Source organism: Dermacentor silvarum, chromosome 1, assembly GCF_013339745.2.
Source record: "Dermacentor silvarum isolate Dsil-2018 chromosome 1, BIME_Dsil_1.4, whole genome shotgun sequence".
NCBI lineage: Eukaryota > Metazoa > Arthropoda > Arachnida > Ixodida > Ixodidae > Dermacentor > Dermacentor silvarum.
The window spans coordinates 137820631-137842179 of NC_051154.1; the positions used below are offsets into that span (position 1 = coordinate 137820631).

The 21549-nt window shown below is 44.0% G+C and overlaps 1 protein-coding gene and 1 long non-coding RNA gene across 3 annotated transcripts in view; both read left to right on the top strand.

The window, feature by feature from the left end:
• LOC119436094 (E3 ubiquitin-protein ligase RNF166-like) overlaps positions 1–21549 on the top strand; it is a 32995-nt gene that overhangs the window by 3085 nt on the left and 8361 nt on the right. Inside the window, exons 2-3 of the mRNA XM_037702840.2 lie at positions 1024–1177; positions 1239–1457. Coding sequence (XP_037558768.1) covers positions 1024–1177; positions 1239–1457 — 373 coding nt within the window. The remainder of the gene's footprint in view (positions 1–1023; positions 1178–1238; positions 1458–21549) is intronic.
• On the top strand, positions 1486–15122 carry LOC119436096 (uncharacterized). 2 transcript variants are annotated; one of them, XR_005188977.2, is made up of 3 exons: positions 1486–3137; positions 3756–3896; positions 4027–15122. It is a non-coding gene; the product is annotated as an uncharacterized LOC119436096 (long non-coding RNA). The 2 variants fall into 2 exon arrangements; XR_007465300.1 differs by having other exon boundaries at positions 1486–3896.

Genomic DNA, 21549 nt, shown 5'->3' on the forward strand with positions numbered 1-21549 from the left:
GTTCTAACAACAACAACAAGATACTACCGCAATTATTGTATCCGATATGGTATTTTCTATTTGTATCTTTAAAGACTTCGATACATTCGCAAATTTCTTATTATTGATCTATATAATGCAGCAGCAAATGCGTATGCACAAAAATGTTTTCTTGGAAATGTCTGTAATGTTTCAAAATTTGTGTCTTTCGTGTTCAAAATACAATATCTTTATTCCGAAACAATTTATTAGGGTTGCTTTAGCTTCTTAACATGAAAGCTCTTCATACGCTGTGTTGTCAGCGGTTTTTGCTTGTCACTTTTGTAATTGATGGGAGTCGCTGCTCTGCTTGCCGACCAGCTAGCGGGTTGCCATCTAATTACAAAAAGTCAATAAGAAGCCTCTGAACGATGGCGCAAATATCGTTGGAGAGGCTTACCTTGTCCGTAAAAACAAAAAAAGCAAAAAAAAATGAAGAAAACAAAAGGTCAGCTGCGCACCGACGTTTGTGCGCTTGTTTTTGTCGCGCCGACGCGAGCGCCACCACGTGACTCTGCTCCACCAATAGGGACACGCAAACCTTATTGCCTGCCCTCGCTGGAGGGCTCTTACGCAAATATTTATAGTTTTGCACAGTGATGTTGCGATAGCAGTATTTTGTACCTTAAGATACACAATACATTCGTTCATGTGTGGGAAATACAGTTACTAATACTCGTCTTGACATATTTGTCATGATACAGATACAAGATACCAAAGGAGTATGTAAGATTCATGTATCTTCGATACTGCCCAGCACTGCCTCTGTCACCATTATTTGGCAACTCTCTTTTATATTTATTTCGATAACAGAACAAAAATGGTGGCAGTGTCTCTTTGTATCCAAAAGTACTTAAGCCTGTTTCTGGCTGCATATTGACTGTGCTTTATTTCTGTGTTCTCATTTCATGCAAGCATACTCCGTTCCATGAGAACTGACTGTTTGCCATTGTTTTGGTTACTGTGTTGCAAAGTGCCATGGCCTTAAGGCAAATACCATTGTAGTTTTTGCAGTGGGTGCCTGGCCCAGTGCAAGCAAGATGATCCCAAGTGCCCACTGTGCCGGTCCACCTTTGATCCCAGCAAAACGGTGCGGGCCAAAGACCTCGCCAAGAACATTTCTTCACTCAAGGCTGCTTGCTCAGGATGTAGGAAAGTGGTAAGCTAACTAGCACTGCCCAGTGTGGCCAGTCGGTGTTAACCAAAAGGGGCTTGCCCAGCTCTCGCTGTCCAAGCTGCGGGCCCACCACAGCAGCTGCTCAGATGAAATGGAGGGTGCTGCAGCTGCGCCTCCGGTGTACCAGCCTCCGCATAGTCAGTCATCTGGCAAGGAAAACCGGTTCACCTTTCCTTGCCCCTACTGTGAAATTGACAACCTGGATCTTGCTGCTTTAAGGGACCATTGCAATGCCAACCACTACAACAGCCCACACTCTGTGGTGAGTCATTACATTGTGGGATGTTATTCCTTGTTAAAAATAATGTTCGTGCATTCCCTTGCTGAGAATGGTGAAGGGGAAGACTTTTAACAGAAAATTGAGTTGTCTGCATACCCATAAAGGGGTCACATGTGGAGGGGGGGGGGGGGGTTATGTGCATGCGTGCATGATTGTTTTCACTTGTAGTTAACGGTGCAAAGAAGGCCCTGTATGTACATTATTCAAATGTGCGCTTGAATAACATGCACCTAATCTTTGTGGCAAGAACTCTGGCCTGCACGCAGAAATTTGTTCTTTTGTTCTGCTTGCACGAGTGATACGCAAACAGTGCATTTTTACATGCAAATTTTCAGGTGACATTTTTCAAATGACCCAGTTGCCATGCTAGTGGGAAAACATTTCTGTCAATGATATACTTTGCTTTTGCCAGCATGCTATTTGGGGTGAACGAGCAGTGGTAGCTGTATTGGTGCTGCGCAGCTCGAGTTTTCTCATCAAATTTAATCAAACTACACTGCACTTAATCTACTGGATGCGGAAGTTGCATGTGCCAGTGACACATTGTGCACGGTACGCACAGCTTGCTGCTCTGTGCTGGGCAGGCTTGATGCCACCGATAAAAAGGTGCAACTGAAGCATCACTTAAATTTTTAACCAAAAATGGCACACATTGGAATCTAGTGTGTAAGGTAAGTTCTTCATTGCTTTAATCTTCACATCTTCCAAGTTAATAATGAATTGAGCAATTGCGTAGCTAGTTAACATATGTCTGCCATTTTTGGAGAACACATTATTGGGTGTTCAGCCAAAACAGTCTACATACCTGCCAAGTCTCCCAGATTATCCGGAAGACTCCCGAATTCTGATCATTTCTTCTGGTTGTATGGTTGACAGAAAAATCTTCTGGAAATTGTAGTTGTGCCCGGTTTTTATCCACGCTCTACGCTTTGTCTGACCACATCGGCAACAAATCTAATCAAATCGAGTTAGAAGTCCATCGTGCATAGCGTTGTTATAGAAAGTAGTAGGGAAACCCTACATGCATTATTTCTTTAACCTTTATAAGACCGCAGCTCCACTCTTTACACCGATGGGGTTGTTGGGTGCTATATTGGCCCTAGTCTTATTCACGTAGCGAGCGAATGCCGTGTTCCACAACTCGCAACACTAGATCAGGCCCCGCACACTCTCAAGTTCAACAAATAGCCACAAAGGGCGAGAAAATCGACCATGGTGCTGTTAAGAAAACATAGTACCTCCACTCTAAAATATTCCCCCGTGAGCAAACTATCTCCCTCACTTATCATGGCATTTATTTTCCTTGCATGACAAAGAGTGCAAAATTATTATTCTTAATTATGTATAGTACTCTTGAGTACCAAGTCTGTTGTTTAGCTATCATAAACGCACAATAATGTTCAGCATCATCAACCTCCCACGTGACCTATGCCCTCGCGGTTCAAAATTTTACCGGTTTGCTGTGCAGCTTCCTGGTTCAAGGTTTCTTGGTTCATGAGCTAAAGCCAGTCTTTTGCACTCTGATTTCTCACATTATTCTGCTTGTTTGAAGTGACGCGTTCGGGAGCGGAGAAGTAGAGATTTTCAGCCGGTGTGGGATGCGGTCTTTATCGTACATGGATCCGGATTGCAACTGCTTCAACTCTGCTGAAGGGCATGTCGGTGAGTTCTTGCTTGGACGTTACTGCTTGCGTAGCGGTTAGGCGGAATGTAGTGTACAAAACAGCTTAGAAAATTGATGCGAGGTTCCTGATACTTGCTACAACAGTGAGTACCATGAACAACTCGCACCTGCAGAGGAAATGAAATCACTACAGACAAACTTGCGAATCTTCATTTCGTCATTTTGTTGATTTTGAAAGGTGACACCTTTCATCGTGTAATTGCCTGTAGGACCAGTTGTCAACAACTCGGCAGCATGAAGAAAAAATAAAGTACTGGTTTTCCTAGAAATGCTTCTGTGAGTAGAGCCACCAGCCAGTTGCCACCTGCCTTGTGAAGCTTCAATTCATAGGTCTATTGCAGTGTAGCTCAGTGAAATAAATCAAAACCTACCTGAAACCCGCAAATTGTGTGCATGCTGCCATAACTGTATTTCCTATGAGTGACTGCCCGATAACCTAGCTTGCTTCTCACTTTATTATTTATCTTCAAAAGGGCAGCCGTGGGCACTTATTCTTGCATTAGAGTAGAATATTCGCAGCATCAGACAAATATTGCTGTGATGCCAGTAGTAATTACTATTCCTGTCTAACTGAGGTCACTGCTATGTTCTTTCAGTGATCAGCGAGTGCCTTTGCATCCTGGCAATTTGCAACCTGGCAACTAACGTCACGTGTATGCAAAGCTTCAATTTTGTCAACAGCAGCAAGAAAGAATTCTCCAGTAAAGTGCTGCAGCAAGTGCATGAACCCAAGCAAGGTACTTTTTCATGCATTTCACACTTGACTGTCAGTATTCTAATCACTTTGCTTATTGTGTTTTATGTTAGTGTTTTTTGCTTTTAAATATGTTCTCTGCATTTCTGATGCATTCTTTCCTTCTCTTTCAGGCACAAGCTTAAGGAGGGCATGATCAATGTAAAGCTACAGACTGCAAGCATGAAAAAGAAGCTTGGCTGTCACCACAGGGTTACCATCTGTTCTCCAGCTGCGACCCCATGGCTACAATGTTTGCTTTTAATTTAAAGATGTTTGACGTGCACCTCGAGAGTGCATTATCTCTCATGCCTGTCAGGTGTTGATAGTTAGAGCTATAAGTACTTGTTTCCATGCAGTGTTCGGAATATTCAGTTTTAAATAGCTGGGAAGGTTTCCCTAATTTTTTCTGAAATTCACATTTAACTGAGAAAGATCTGCTTTAGTGTGCAACAGTAAAACAAGGTCGCGAGTTGTGCAAGGTTATCTCATGGGAACAATGTGCATTTAAAGGGGTCCTGAACCACTTTTTATTGAAGTGGAGGAATGAATGCATTTGAAGTTAAAATATGCTCTTTCAGAAGTACTTTGGCGCAAAACGTACTTCAATGAGTTCAGCAGAAGTGGAGTTATTGGCAATCAGACACCCCCTTCGCAGTGCCTCCACTCCTTCAATGCTTTGCACTGCGAAGGCTACGGCGGAGCGGGGCGTGCTCACAACGCTCTGCCTACTGATTGTCACCGTGGCGCACAGTTCAAATTTGATTTTGGGTGTTCTCATAGAAGCTCAAATGCTCTTTCAAATGCTCTCTTTTCAACAGAAGCCTGCTCCTCACTTTTTTCTGGACACTTCATTTCGCAATATCCGATTTTGGCGTCTGTGACACGATTAATGTAAGCCAAACGTGGTTGTCCTCAGTGAGCCACAGTGCGCTCAGCCAGCAGACTCATCGCGACAGTCGCGGCATCTACGTTATGTAGCAGACCTCAGCTACATACAACTGTAGTGCGTCTGCACAGCATTTGCTTTGTACACTACAGGGCTTGAGTGCGTGCTCGCACTCACATGCTCCAGTCTGGCTGTGCTATGTGGTGTGGACCATCTTTGTCCTGCGCCAGTTTAACCGACTGATAGTAGCCACATCCAACTTGTGCATTTTGTAGCGCTATCAATAGCTCAATGTGAAGCGAAGTCTGCTGCCAAGGCTGCTAACGAGGAGTGTGAGCACGCTGGCAAGCGTGTGTGTGGTCTGACCTTAAGTGTGTGTGGTTCGAGGCTAGTTGAGTTCAAAGTTAGTCGAAATTAGCAAGACCCAACGGCTACAACACCGATGAGCAGGGTGGTCAAAGTTCAATTCCTACGTGGGCGGCCGAGCGTGAGCAGACAAGTCTGCTTCTTCCGGAAGTCCGTAATTATATGATCGAAATTCGAAAACAGATTCTCGCTTACTTCAGCCTGTTTATTAAACTTCGTCAATAAATATACACAGTAACAATAGGAAGAAGCGCACTGATCTAAACGGCCTCTTGATTGATGTCAGCTATTTGCCAATAGCAGCCGCGTATGGAAATCTGCTATATTGCGAAATAGTGTCCAGAAAAAAGTGAGGAGCAGGCTTCTGTTGAAAAGAGAGCATTTGAGAGAATGGTGACTCAGCGCTCTGCTTGCGTGCTCCACGTGCTGCGCACGACTGCAAAACTTGGCTGAGCTGTTCACAGCAGCGTGTGCTATCTGCCGACTATATTTCTTCACCAAGCCCGAGGGGTGGTTCATGACCCTTTTAATATGGCACAGAGTTGGCAAATGAAGCATGAAAATCGCACCTGTGTATTCTGTTGTCACAAAGTGTTCATGCTGGGGACAAAATGGAGTGAAATTATGGCTTAACATTCAAGGTTAGTGTTAGACCAATCATTTTACGAAAAGGTACCAGATATTTACGTGCCCAGTATAGCTTATCATGCATTGGTACCCATGACTGTGATTAACACGTTGCTGCTCGAGAGTGCTTGTCTCTGAATGTCTAGTTACATAGACTTAGTTTGTGGCTTGTGTTTAGTATGCTCTCATATTGCATGTGATAGCAATGCCCTACCATGTTTCTTGTGCAACTTGAGTTATAAAAGAGATCACTGGTCGAAGACTGACACTGCAACAAATAAATTGTTATTAACCAGCAGAGAACATTGGTTTCCCTTCTTATAGAAAACAGATAGTGAAAACTACTGACAAAGCTTTATGGGAATTATTTGCCCTAGAAAAAATAAATTATGCATTCAAAACAGCCTATAAAACCACTCTGAATTGCATAGTAAGTTCGGTGTTACGTACAGTAAGCAGTGAATTTTAGTTTAATTACTAGTCGCCATCTGCTAGGAACATGCTGAGGCAATAAATGCAAAGCCACAACATTTGCCAACACGTGCATTACTGTATTTTCCATTCTATAAATCACACCTTTGTATAAGTCGCACCTCCCTTAAAACGGCAGTTTTTCTGGAAAAAAAGTATATAAGACTCACCTGCTTATTCGGTAAGCAATTAAAAAAAATTACACTGGTGTTTCACTTCGTGAATGTGGGTCACAGGCAAGCGTGTGGGTGCTATTCTTATACAAGGTCTGTTAGAAAAGAATCCGACCTTTGGCCGAAGAAAAAAACTGGCATAACTGAAGCGCTGGAAACCTAATCACCCTCAAAGTAGTCTCCTTGGGACTCCACACACTTCTCGCCGGCGGTGCAGCCATTGTTGGAAGCATTCCGAGAAGGCCTCTTTCGGAATGGAGTTTAGCTCGGCTGTCGTTGCAGCCATAATGTCCTCTCTTGTCTGAAATCGCACTCCTTTCAATGGCCTCTTGATTTTGGGAAACAGCCAGAAGTCGCAGGGGGCCATACCAGGAGAGTAAGGAGCCTGTTGAACTACTGGAGTCTGGTTTTTTGCCAAAAAAGTGAATCAAGTGCGAGGAATGTGCAGGAGCATTGTCGTGATGGATGCGCCAATTTCCTGTTGACAACTCCGGTCTCTTGCGCCGCACAACATCACGTAGGTGATGGAGGACATCCCTGTAGTACTCGTTGGCGATTGTTTGACCCTGTGGTGTGTACTCGTGACCACACCGCGGGAGTCAGCAAAAAGCAGTCGGCATCACTTTGACGTTGCTACGCACTTGGCGGACCTTCTTTGGTCTTGGTGATGTGGAATGCTTCCAGTGACGACTGGGATTTGGTTTATGTGTCGTACCTGTACACCCACGTTTTGTCACCAGTGATTATGGTATTCATGAAGTTGGGGTCACTGTTTGTTGAATCCAGCATGTCCTGTGAGACTTCAACACGAAGTTGCTTTTGCTCCACCGTGAGCAGCTTCGGCATGAATTTCACCGCAATTCTCTTCATGGCCAAATCTTACGTCATAATGAAATGTGCAGAGAAAGTGCTGACGCCCACCTCTTCCGCAATTTCTCGGATAGTCACACGACGGTCCCGTATCACCACAGCGTTCAATTCGGCAATGACCTGGTCATTTCGGCATGTTGATGGCCGACCGGAGCGTGGCTCGCTCTCCACCGATGTGCGGCAGTCATTAAATCGGTTGTACCACTCCTTAATCTGTGTGCTGTTCATAGCATCGTCACCAAAAGCCGTCTGAATCTTCCGAATGGTTTCCACTAGGCGGTCGCCCAGTTTCTGGCAAAATTTGATGCAGTAGCACTGCTGCAGTCGCTCTGTCATTTTCCTTGCAATAAAGAAACCAACGAGAGCACTGCGCACTACCTCACTCAAACGCTGTGTCCCAGCGACTGACGCTATCGGCAATAACATTGTCCACGTGCGCCGTATGCTGGATGTGCGAGTGAAAGCGTGCGACGGTGAGCCGAATCGCGCACAAAGGAGGCAAGCGGGAGGGAGGGAGGGTGGCTTGTACTCGGGTAGCAACTGCGTAGTTTGGCGCAGCAGTGCGTGCCGTATCTTCAAAGCGATCTGCAGATGCGACCACTTCGGAGTCTGTCAACTCTCGGTCAGCATGCCGCTACTTATGTTGTTGCTCCATCCTTCTCGCACCGCGCTCGGCAACTTGATCACGAGAAGGGTACCTCCATAGTGCACACACAACCCGTAGCAACTGCCAGAGGAGATCAACCCAGCGTGCTTTGCATGGCCATAGCATCCAGCAGTTTTTTAGAAAAAACAAAACGTACGAGGTGTGTTCACAAAGAAACCAAACTTTTGCTATAACACCTTTACTGCCTATGGTACAACATTTTAAGTGCTGTCCCCTTCAAAGTAGTCCCCTCTACTGGCAATGCACTCCTTCCCATCTTTTCTTCCATTTTTGGAAAGCCTTCTGGAACGCACTTTCTGGAATGGCGCACAGGTCTCTTCTCGCATTGACCTAGATCTCCTCTACGGTTTGGAAACGACATCCTTTCAAGGTGGTTTTCAGCTTAGGGAATAGAAAAAAAGTCTGCTGGGGCTAGGTCCGGAGAATATGGTGGGTGAGGCACAACAGGAGCGTGGTGTTTCGCTAAGTAGCTGCGGACAAGGAGCGACGCGTGAGCTGGGGCATTGTCATGATGCAACAGCCAAGCCCGGTTTTCCCACAATTCAGGCCTCTTAAAACAGAATCTCTCAAACGTGTTAGGATTCTCTGGTAAACTTCTTTGTTTGCTGTCCGATCATGTGGCACAAATTCTTGATGGACAATGCCTCTGCAGTCAAAAAAGACAACCAACATCACCTTCATTTTTGACCGACTCATGCATGCTTTTTTTGGACATGGAGAACCTTTGGCCACCCACTACGATGAACTGCACTTTCGTTTCAACATCATAGCCATAAAACCATGTCTCATTGCCTGTTATCATGTTCTTAAGAAAGTTTTCATCGTCATTGGCAGCGGCGAGCAGTTCCTGGTTGATTTCAACACGGGTCTGCTTCTGTTCTTCAGTCAACAAACGCGGCACGAATTTTGCACTGACACACGCATCCCAAGTTTGTCACTCAAAATTTCATGACATGATCCTACGCTGATACCCACTTCGTCAGTAACTTCTCAAACAGTCAAACGACGATTTCCACGAATCACAGTTCGAACTCTCTCCATGTGGTCATCATCTGTGGATGTGGAAGGTCGTCCAGGCTTGGGATCATCACCGACCAACATTCTTCCGTCTTCAAAATGGTTGAACCAATCATAGCACTGCGTGCGACTCGTACAGTCCTCCCCATATGCTTGGCTAAGCAACTGAAATGTCTCTGTGAACGTTTTGCCAAGTTTGTAGCAGAATTTCACACACACACGCTGTTCTTCTGATTCCTTCATTGTCAGTTTGGCACCAATTCGAAGAACAGCTTGTTCATGTGCTCGCTTCAGCGGCTGTAGACCCGCCCCAGTGGCTCAGTCAGCTAAGGCGTTGCGCTGCTGAGCACGAGATCGCGGGATCGAATCCCAGCCGCGGCAGCCGCATTTCGATAGAGGCGAAATGCAAAAGCGTCCATGTGCTTGCGTTGTAGTGCACGTTAAAGAACATCAGGTGGTCAAAATTAATCCGGAGCCCTCCACTATGGCGTGCCTCATAATCAGAATTGGTTTTGGCACGTAAAACCCCAGAATCAATCAAATCAAATTAGCGGCTGTAGCTTGCCAACTAACAGTCAGAGCGAAGCGCGGCAAATAGCAGCTCGTTGTCTGAACCTGCCGCTACATGCGCTCAGTAGCCGCAGCGCGCTCCCTCTGCCGGTTGGCGCACTATTTCAAAAGTTCAGTTTCTTTTTGAACACACCTCGTATGTAAGTTTATGAGGCGCACCGACGAAAAATTCGGGGAAAAAACTCTGCTTATACTCTGGAAAATACGGTACCTGCCGCTATATGTGCTCAGTAGCCGCAGCGCGCTCCCTCTGCCGGTTGGCGCACTATTTCAAAAGTTCAGTTTCTTTTTGAACACACCTCGTATGTAAGTTTATGAGGCGCACCGACGAAAAATTCGGGGAAAAAACTCTGCTTATACTCTGGAAAATACGGTACCTGCCGCTACATGTGCTCAGTAGCCGCAGCGTGCTCCCTCTGCCGGTTCGCGCACTATTTCAAAAGTGTGGTTTCTTTTTGAACACACCTAGTATGTAAGTCTATGAGGCGCACCAACGAAAAATTCAGGGAAAAAACTCGGCTTATACCCTGGAAAATACGGTAGTGCCTCACACCCAATTTTTGTTTGCCAGCGATTGCTGTGCGACACCACTCAGATTATTATTCAGTTTAGACTTGCGACATCATAGGCATTGAGGAGAGGTGGTACTGACGATGTACATTAGAAAGAAGCAGGCAGGAGAAACTACAAATGTAGGTAGTGCTGTCTTGCAACTAAATCTTGGTTCACATCACATGCGCTCACAAAAATTTGTAACATGCAGGAACTAGATGAAGTCAGAAAACCAAATTTTAAATAGAGACATTCCTAGACGGAGAATTTACATGTGAATAGACTTCTGTGCTATGAAGATGTTACTGTACTGATACCTGGAATAGTTGCTAAATGAGACTTGAGAAAGCATCTTGCATTCTCGTGACTTGTTTGCATACTACAGTTACTTTCTTTCTGTTAACAGCAAAAGTGTTGTGAATAGATAGGACACTATTCCAACACAGGGCTCTATAAGCAATGTTGCAGAATCTGGGGTGGGATGAGCAATTTTTACTGTAGGAAAATGCCTCGGTAGGTGCTTGAACAGTGAGGTGTAGAAGTAAAGAAACCAGTGGAATGGTTAACGAGTCCACAAAAATGCACAGTAGGGTAATTTCTATTGAACTTCAGAAATGCTAAACTAACATGAAAGACTTGAACAAAATGAAGATGTAAGACGCACAGCACTTGTGTGTCTTGCATATTTTTTTATCAGTGCCTTTCGTGCTGCTTTACCATTGCTAGTGTTGAACCAACATGTGCAAGCTTCCATCATGGCCAATTCTATTGTATACAGTTGATCGGCCTGTTCAACAAGTGTTCAGTAATACTCTGCAGGGGTCACTCGACCAGCTAGCAGAAAATTCCTACAGAATCATGTGTGATCTTTAACACGTTTTATCATTGGGTTTTACATGCACTCAAGAAGAGCTACTGATGCGAGGACATTTAGCCTCATAGTATGCATTGTCGAAATTGGCATGAATGGCGTAAAGATATCAGATGAAGCTGTAATTCGAGCTGATTTCCATGTTTATTTTGCTTACTGCTTTGCATGGTAATGCTGCTTCATTGTGCAGATGCCCTAGCTGAAATTGCAAAGAATCGTGAAGTGAAGAAATAAGTATTTGATTAACGTAGTGCTTCTGTTTGCGAGTATATCTGTGCAAAAGCTTTTCTGTATTACTGGTTATGTTTTGTTCCCCCCTACGTAATGCCTTTATGGCGATGTAAATACTCTGTAAATAAATAAATAAATAAATGCTACGGGAGGTTGGTCCTAAATGAAATGGCAGGAGGAATGGTAAAGTGCAACATGTTTCCCTCTTTATAATTTAAAAAATATTTCGCAGAAGTGCACTTCTTCTGCGAAGTTAAAATAGTTAACAACAGGTAACAACAAAAATATACGATGTTGTTGCTCCACAATTGTTTATCTGTACCGCCCCCCTCACGCAATACTCCTTCTGGAGCCTGTGAGGTACATGAAATAAATAAATAAAAATATAGTTAAAATGCAAGTCTTGCATTTTAACTATGTCTGCATTCACTGATATGCAATCAGAGTTTAGAAAAAAACTACATCAGCCCTAAAAAGTGTCGAAATTTACTTCACGATTTCAGCTTGCGATGCATTCCAAGGCATGCATTACTGGCTGGCATCATTACTGCATTAATGCCGTAATGAAAGCCACGAAGTGCCAGCTGGAATGAGCACCTTTGACTTGCTGTTGCTTTGATACTGTCAATAAATGAGGGGGTCCCATGAATATTATGTTATTTGTAGCGCCAGTCGAGGCCTCTGGGGCTCCTGGTCTGACAAGAGACTAATATCCCTAAAGGCGAACGCGGCACAATAAGCAGCAAAATAAATGCAACCAGTGAGCGATACGGCCAGGCCGCAGCAGCCAGCTGCGAGGCACCCGCCATATTGCCAGCCGTCAAGGAGGAGGAAAAAAAAAACAACCTGTTTCCGCTTTCTGTGCAAGTCTCGCCATTTGTCGAATTCCGCGATAAGTTCCATGCGCTTCCGCTGCTTATTTTTGTACCACTGTGGAAGGTACAGTTTCTCTTATCTAAAGCTGGTTCTTTATTCTATGACTAGACTCTCTATCGTTCTCCTCAGCATTCGCCGTTTCGGCATCGTGTAGGCCTACTGTCAGTTATGGCTTTTAAGCAAGAGCGTGAGTGGAAAAAGGTAACTGGCCGATCCCCCCCTGCCTCCTACTGAAACAGATAACTTGAACTGGGGACGTATTCTCGGACGATCGCTTTCGGCGATATCACTTTCAGTGTGCGCTTATTGGCTCATTGACCAAACTGGATGAGCTGATTAGTTGGCTCAGCACTGCGTCACGCTAAGGCAATAGTATCTCTGAAAGTCATCATCGTCCAAGAATATGTCAACTGAACGAACTTCTCAAGTGAACGATCTTTTTTGCTGAATGTAGGAACTTTGTATTGAGGTTCTACTGTTTTGTTAATGTGCTCTGAACAGCAGAGCAATTTTTTTTTGCCTGAGAGAACTGTGATCGTTGAGCTTTAGTGGAATCTTTTTCATGAAGAAAATGGTGAGAATTCTGTCTTGTGTCACAACAGCATGCGCTGTGGCACATCTATCCAAAACAACTGGAGAATGCCAGTCTGCTCAAATCAAAAGCTTCGTGGTATGGTTGGTGGAAGCATGAATTTATTGGTTTCATCACAGGTAGCCTAATCAAGATTTAAAGTTATGACAACTCTTCACTGAGCTGTTTCACAAAAACCACCGATTGCAGTGCCACACATGTGGAATCAAGGCCAATACAATTGCACTGTAAAGCTTGCCCCCCCCCCCCCCCCTCCTTTCTTGAGAGGGACATTATTGCTGCCCATTTTAAAGGGCCCCTCACCAAGTCTGGCCATTTTGAGCTAACAAGCACAGTGCATAGGAAGCACGCTAACGATAGTGCCTGCAACGTATTACACTGCTATGCGCCAAGAAAAGAGCTGAAATTTCAAATCAAATGCTATGCGCCCTTCTCGCGAGCGCCGCGCTCCCAGCCAGAAAGTCGACGTCAATCACACAAGTGCGCCTACGTAAATTGCTTCGAGAATTATTCAAGGCAACATCGGTTATTTGTTTTATCTGTTGCTTCAATAGACGAATTGAAGTTTGCAGAAATAATAAAACTTACAAAATGAATGTCTGCGTGTTTTTTGTTTTACTTCATACCGCAGCAAGAGACATGCACTTCAGTTTCGTCTGCTTGTTTCCCGTCATGCTGTCGCATGCGCAGAGTGCGAAACTCATTTTCTACCGGGTTCCAGTGAGCAATTGTGCTCTTTGATCTGCTTGCGTCTGCCTCAGTATTGTGGGCGCTGACTTATACCGCTAATCAGGTGGCCTCGTGCAGAGCGTGCAAAATTGTGCGCTGCTCTAAACGAGACAAACAGAACAGCTCGCGAGTGAGATCGTCACCGGATGTGCACTACTTGGCACAAATGCGAGAGAGAAAAAATAAGAAGGTGGGGCTCATGACATATCTGTCGCGCGACCCTCCGGCTCTGGTATGGGAGAACACAGGGAAGGAATTTCGCTTGCAGAGGCTAGACTGGGGCAAATAGAGAGTGTGTCTATGTTGGCGGTGACGCTCGCATCCTGAAATCATGGGTTCATGGTACTTAAAATATTTCTATCTCTGTTATTAATGAACTAATTAGAAAAATCCTTGTGATAGAACGTTCCTTAGAGGGCACGTAACAACTTCCAGCATATGACCAAAATTTGCTATGGTGAGGGGCCCTTTAAGGTTATTCAGCGCTCCTAATGCTGAAGCATAAGCATATGTCTCGGATTGCCAGCAATAGACCGATCCCACCGCCCGATCTGCGCATGCGTCGGTTTTCCGGAAGTAGCACTGCCACCATCTTGGTTCGGTCAACCATACCACCGCAGTCCGCGCTCATTGAGTACTGCACACGAGCTTCCCAGACTTCTCTGCAACTCCACCACCGAGAAACATTCGTCATGTATTTTAAGAAATACATTAGCTGTTCATTGCAGCATGCGAGGCGAACACTGAAAAGTGCCTGCTGCTCTTTCATTTCGGTTGTTACCCGCTGATTACGCGTTGAGTATCGTATTTGTTCGAGCTTTGTATGTAGTACATGCTGATGTACGCGGTCGTTTTATGTTACTATTGTTGCTCACGTGCATCTCGGTGACTGCAACGTTATGTTTGCTTAGCGGCAGACATAATAGGATTTGTATACCTGTTGGAAACGGGTTTGAAATTTGGTGCCGAAACTTTCGTGCCCTAATGATGCTTACCTGCATGGGTTTCGCGCACGACTTGCAGACTTCGGTAACAGCGATATCTAGAAGTTAAGTAAGCTAGGCGGCGTTTTAACATGAAAACGCTGATAGCCAATCAATAGCTAATCGATCAATAATCAATAAATTCCGGAAAATTCTGGGGATGACTTGGTAGTGCTTAGCCTAGGTCAAATACGTAGCCAATACGTTGCAATAGCCAAACAATAGCTAATCGATAATCTCTATCAATAATCAATAAACTCTGGAAAATGCTGGGCTTGGTAGGGCTTAACTTAGCCCAAATATGTGGCCAATACCTGGCGATAGCCAATCAATAGCTAATCAATGATCAATCAATAATTGATCAATTTCGGGAAATGCTGGGGATGACTTTGGTAGTGCTTAGCCTAGCCCAAAAGCCAGGACTAGCTAGGTGCCCATCAGCTCCGCTGTCTCTTTAGCATTTTGCCTCCAGTGCAAGCTACGCTAATTTTTTATTTGCATTCGAACGAATGGTACGCTTGCTGCTTCCTAAACTCCGACTGTGTGGCGTGAGGCGAGCGTCCTATCTTTTGCGCACGTGAATACACGCTGCTCTCCAGTATGAGCAGCTGTGATATCCTTTCATCAGTGATTCGCAGTGGTTGATTAAGCCGTTTAAGACAGTATCATTGCTGTCGCTAGCGATGGCAGAGACCTCTTGCTCATGTGCGGGTGGCACAGTTGAGCTCCCGGGAAGTTCAGGCAGGTGAAAATAAAGAAAAAGAAAGCCATGTGTTTCAGTCTTATGACACTATTTATTTATTTCTTTATTTATTTACAATACCCTCAGGGCCGAGGGTTGGTTATAGAGGGGAGCTGGTTTTGATTACAAAAAGTTTGAACATAAACAGCAGTAAATATATATATTCCAAATATAAAAGAGGCTCACCAATGAATATAAGAAAGGTTAAATTAAAATTAAATTATGGGGTTTTACGTGCCAAAACCACGATAATTTTGCCAAAACCGGAATAATTTTGACCATCCGGGGTTCTTTAAAGTGCACCTAACTCTAAGTACACAGGTGTTTTCGCATTTTGCCCCCATCAAAATGCGGCTGCTATTCGTCCCTGTGTTTCTTCTCGCGCTGTGTATTACCAGTACCACCTATTAATCCGTCTCTCGAAGCTTTCGCTCTTTAGAAAACATATAGAATCCGAAGCCTTTGTCCCTTGTGTGGTTGTTGTAGCACCCAGAAACACAGCAGGTCAATCCTCCCATCGCACGATGGCTCTACACGAACCATAAAAATTGCCAAAAATTGTTCGGAAACAGGACGCACAGGCGCGGCTGGAGCGGCCGGATGACTACAAGTACCAGCATGCACCGCGGCAGCGGTGGCGTCGTGAAACTGGCCAGTGGGATCGGTCTATTACTGCACTGGCAGTAGAACACTGTTCCATCCCATTGAGAGTAGCTGTCTTACTTTGATAAAACAGGCGCACCACGCCTGCTATGGTCAGCATCCACTGCTGATGCGTCAAAATGCTGCTTATCTCTTTTCTTGCCATGGGAAAATTTGCCACTTTTTGAAGGTTCTAATCATGAATTCTTTACAGTGCAGCTGTCTATGGCTAGTATCCGGGATTTTATGGCGTCCGCGCAGAAAGACTCTCCCCTAAAATGTGAGAGTGAAAGAGCCAACAGCAATGAAAGAGCCAACAGCAAAAGCTAACGCATATCGCAGCTCGCGTTGGAGCTCATTTTAACGGCCACCTGTGTCTAAAACGATGTCTGTGCCTGATAAGGCGATCTAGGGGAAAGGTTTGGTGAATAAGAGATGACTTGCAAAATTTTCTTTGCATAATATGGGTTTGGAGTGAAGACTCAGCAAAAAAAGTGCTCGTGGTGTCATTGAGTTAGCTGTGCTCAGGCTTTTGCCTTCAAGTCGTCTTAGTTGTAGCATAAGGGACCCCTACTAACTTTTTTAATATTATCATGGTTACAATGTCGTGCTATCATCAATCGAAAGCTAAATTGTACATTCTAAAGATTTTACTTCTAAAAACAAATATTAGGGCATAATATGTAATATTATTTCTGAAAAACAAAATTTATTGAAAATGGATTATACATATGCATCGTTGTGTTAATAACATAAAAAGAATAAACAAAGGGAAAAATCTGAAATATACAAAATGTTTTCACATCAATTGCCTATAACACGTGAAAGTTAACGTAACGTTTTAGGACATAAAGAACATGAGTTACAAAAAATGTTTTCTCCTTACTATCTGCTTAGTGGTTCTAGGGTCTCCTCTGTCGTCCGAACTAAAAATCTGATAAACTGCATTCATCCTCAGTCACTACTGCTAGATGCATCTAAACAATCACTTGAGCAAGCAACAGAATCGCGAGAACAAAGGTCCGGCGACCAAAGTGTCTGCCATCTTCGCGAGCAAATGATACAAACAGCACTCTTTTTACGGCAGTTACGGGGAAAAATATTTTTCCCGCCACTTGGGGAAAGAATCAACTACTCAGGGAATGATACTTAAGTTCTTGGACAATGAACTAGATAGCACAGCAAGTTTGGAGGAGCGCCGGTAGTTCTAACTATTCGTACGGCACGTAGGACATATAACCCATGCTCTATGGGCATGGTAAGGCAAGAGTTATAGTACGAGTTGCTTCCTGTATCATATTTGCTGACAACATCATAAGAAGAGGACACATCACTAGGTCTGGGACAAAATTGGAACCAGGGAAGAGAACTTGTATTCCATTTCTTCGGAAAGAGATCTGTAATTATGCATAACACCTGAGAAGCAGAAACACTTATCAAAACAGTAAACCGTTAGGTTAGTTAATGCATTTACAACTAAAGGATAACTCTTTTCTGCGCATAGGGTGGTGGTAATAATAATTTTTAAATTGCGGTCTCTGTGTAACCATAACCGTGGCATGGTCTCTGTGTAGCATTAAGGTGGAGCAGACAGGCAAGTGGCCCATATACTAGAGCTGGCATTTTCCAGGCAGCCTAGAAGAGCATATAGGTCAGCATACTTAAGAGTGCGCTGACTCATACTCGCTCCACACTGATTTCACAGGCATGAGATGGAGCGTTAGTGAGTGACGAAAGGTGTAAGTGGGCGAGAGTATGAATGGGAGTGAGTGCCAATGAGTTAGAGCGGATGCGAGTGTGAACAGGTGTGAGTGCCTTAACTCTTTCCGTACCACGCCCATTGGGCATGGTTAGCCCTCTATCGATGGTTTGAAACGCCGCTTTCGAGACCTTCCGCGCCGCTCACAGACATACTGCGCTATCGGACGTGAAGGAGGAGAACTATAATTTAGTTTTCTAAGCAGTTCGCTTTTTTCCTGTGAGGCAGTGATTTTTAAATGCGCTCCGAAGTTTCGCGATCATCAAAGGAGAACGAAAAAATGGCCGCCCGCTATCAGTGGTTTGAAACGCCGCCTTCTAATAGACGGCAATACATTTTGTATATCTTGTAATTATCGTAACATTTTTTTCTTAGTAGATACAAGCCTGTCTTTACACACTTCGTTAATTTTATCGCACAATCTTGATTTTAGCAATTTGTCTTTTTTTATGATATCTCGTTAATAAAGCTTTTATGCGTGAAAAGTGCATTCATTTTGCTTTCTGTTTATGTATTATATTAAATATTGAGTGCAGTAGTTACTCCAGAAAAAAAAAAAAAAAAACATCTGCCGTAACATACTACAGCACCTATTTTCCCCATGGTAGGGAAAGAGTTAATGTGAGAATGAACGAAAGCCAGTTACCGTGATTTTGAGTGAACGTGAATATGCATGCGAGTGCCGGTAAGTGTGGATAGAAGTGACTATGCACGTGAGTCCCGCAAGTGTGAGTGCACATGAGTGGGTCAGTACATAGCTTGTGAAAATACAGTGGAATCTCGTTAATTCGAACCCGCTTAATTTGAACTTCCTGTTTATTTGAACCAACGCTGTGGTCCTATCAAAATTAGGTGCATTTCAACGTGTGAAAACGACCAATAAAATTAACGCATAAGGGTTTGCGATAATTCACTTCCAACCCGGCAGTGCCACCATGCACTGGGCTGCTGCTACTACCGTCTCCCATTGCAAGTATCGTATTTTGGTGTGTATAATGTGTATAACCCACACCGAAAATGCAGAAAAAGTGGTAGGAAAGTCATTTTGGTTATATGCGAATTTTGCCTTTAGGTGCGGCTTCACAGCAGCGACAATTTTGCCTTGAAGTGTGGCTACACGGCAGAATACGCCATACTGCTGTGAAGCCATGCTTCCCAAACACTCCACTCGTGCGTTAGCTCAGTGCACATGTGCTGCCTTATGCAAGGCTGCACTTCAGTCCTCCATTCAATGAGCTTACTTTAATCTCGTGAGACCCAATTTCCACCTGTGTTAACATTTTTTTAGAAAATAAATGGTGCTTCTAATCACGCTGTATACTCGTCTATTGCTGCTAAAGGTTTGTGCTACCATCTGGCTGAGCGTAGTTCAAATAGGGCTGAACTGATATGCCTGACATCATTTCGAAATGGCAGCTTGGAGTGTGAACATGTCCTACATCGGATGCCCACGTTATTCCCACTGCATTCGTCACAAGTCACATATCAACTGAAGGCATCACAATGTGTTCTTGAAACAACAGAGGCAAACGCGAATGGTTTGTCTGGTGGATGAAGCAACTGTGTTTTTACTACTGAGTAAATGTGTGTGTGCATGACGGTCGGCATTGAGACTCCAGTATAATGCCTCTGAATTTGATTTTGGCCTGCATCCTTGAACTCGCATGGCTGAATTTGGTTTTGGCGCATATAGCTGACTGGTTGCTCACTTTTCTGCTAAAGGGATGCAGACAACAATGAAGATGACGTTCCAGAGGTAACCCCTCGAAAAATAAAGCCAATCTCAAGTACAATGACCCAAATATCTAAGGCATTATATTTGCCTATAAAGAATTACATCAAAAACATTGCAAGATGCCGTAACCCTGGCTACTCCAGAAACACTTGACAATGTCGCATTAGATATATTTTGTGTTGTGCATGTCTAAATGCATTGAGATTGATCAGTTGCCTACAATTTCACTCGAAGTGGTGGCAATAATAATAAAAAAAGTAAGCCCCATCATGTTTCAGTTTGAAAGCTGTTTTATCTAAAGTAACAAAAGAGAAAAAAAAATTTATTAAGCTGCGCAAAAGAAGGCAATTTGTGTGCTATAACAATTTAATTTTTTTTCCCAGTGTCCATTTGCATGGACATTAATTTAGGTTTGAACTACAAACAAGTAAAAACATGTTGCTTCATAAATAGTCTATCTAAAGTCCCTGCAATGAATTTAAGAGTGTTAATTGAATAATGCTACATCAAGGTTTTTCTTGGGGCTTACGAGGTTAACTTGAACTCTGTTTAATTCAAACAACTTTTCGGGCCCCTTTGAGTTCAAATTATTCAGATTTGACTGTATTGGTGAGTGAGTATACATGCATATAGACAGCACACTTGTGCATATTTGAGGGTACGGTGACAAGAGGGAAGGAGATAAAAGAAAATGGTTGTATGCACATCACAACTCTTTGATGTTCAAGTATTTTTGCCCTCATGTGGTTTTTAGTTCATAATAAAGTTGCAGGAAAGTGAACTGGTGATTTTGTGACTGCAGATTTATCACAGCTTCTTCCAATATAGTGAGCTAGATGATTTCGTACTGACAGTAATAATTGGTATGCAGCAGCATGACAAAGGGCATGTAAGGAGCCCTTATGATGTCTGTAATAATGTTAGTTTAACATGGCTTTGGCCAGGGACAGAAATATGAGTTACTATGCCACTGCATGGAGATGCATGATCACTTTAAGGGGTGTGCCTGATGGCAGGTAGTGTAGGGCTTGTGTTATGCTACCACTAAAGTACGTAACTGCACATTAGGCATGGGTAAGCATTGGTTGGTTTATGACTACTGCTTGCCGTTTGACAGGTAGGCCTGCATGCTTGAACACTCGACCCAGACCAAATTCAGCAGGCAAGAATCATTGCTTTGTCCATCTACTGCAGAAAGAGACCACAGTCAGTTTTACGCATGGCATTTTCATAGACAGAAAACATAACACACTGCCTACCCCATGCAAGATAATGTAGGGCAGGCAACTCGCCGGGGTGGCTCAGTCAGCTAAGGCGTTGCGCTGCTGAGCACGAGATTGCGGGATCGAATCCCGGCCACGGCGGCTGCATTTCGATGGAGGCAAAATGCAAAAACGCGCATGTACTTGCGTTGTAGTGCACGTTAAAGAACCCCAGGTGGTCAAAATTGATCCGGAGCCCTCCACTACGGCATGCCTCATAATCAGAACTGGTTTTGGCACGTAAAACCCCAGAAAGAAGAAGAATGTAGGGCAGGCTTCAACACCAAACCTTTTCGCACACCCGACAGCACTTAACACTCATGCATGTGTTAACACTCATGAACTTAACACTCATGAACATCAGCACCCACTGATGAATGTGCCATGTGGTGTAGTAAGGGGCCCCTTACACTTGTGCTGGCAAGTTTCATGAGGAAACTACGGTCAAGGGTATTGAATGAATCTGTGTAGTCTGGTTGGATGTGGTCATATCATGGTGATCAAGTGAGTCTCGCAACTCTGCTTCGTTCTAGTTGTAATCATGCAGAGGTGTATGGAGAATGTTGTTGCTTAAAGGGACTGCCAAGCAATTGTTATGGTAACCCTCCTCTTTATTTTCTTCTTTTAAGCGTGACAGAAAGCCCACTGGTCAGTGTCCAATCCTGCAGCGGTAACGCAGGAAACATTGAGGAACATTTATATCAGAATTTTCCATCTGCAGTCACGATCCTGTTTATGAAGTTGTACGCAGGAAACAGTGATAGGCGAGAACAATAGCGGTTCTATGCCGGCATTGGTCGTGATGCAATGGAATTTTCCATCTCACAGGGAGACCACAGAACTCGGGGTACTCACTCGCAAACTCTCACGCATACAAAAGCATTGATGTGCACCGTAGATTGCACTGCCTGCGAAGTCCAAGTGAAAATTAGCAATGAGTTTTGTGTAAGTGGTTGAGTTCTAGCAAGGGTTCCCTGAACTTCATGTCACAGTCAAACGTTTTACCCCCCCCCCCCCCCTCCTCCCTCCTCTT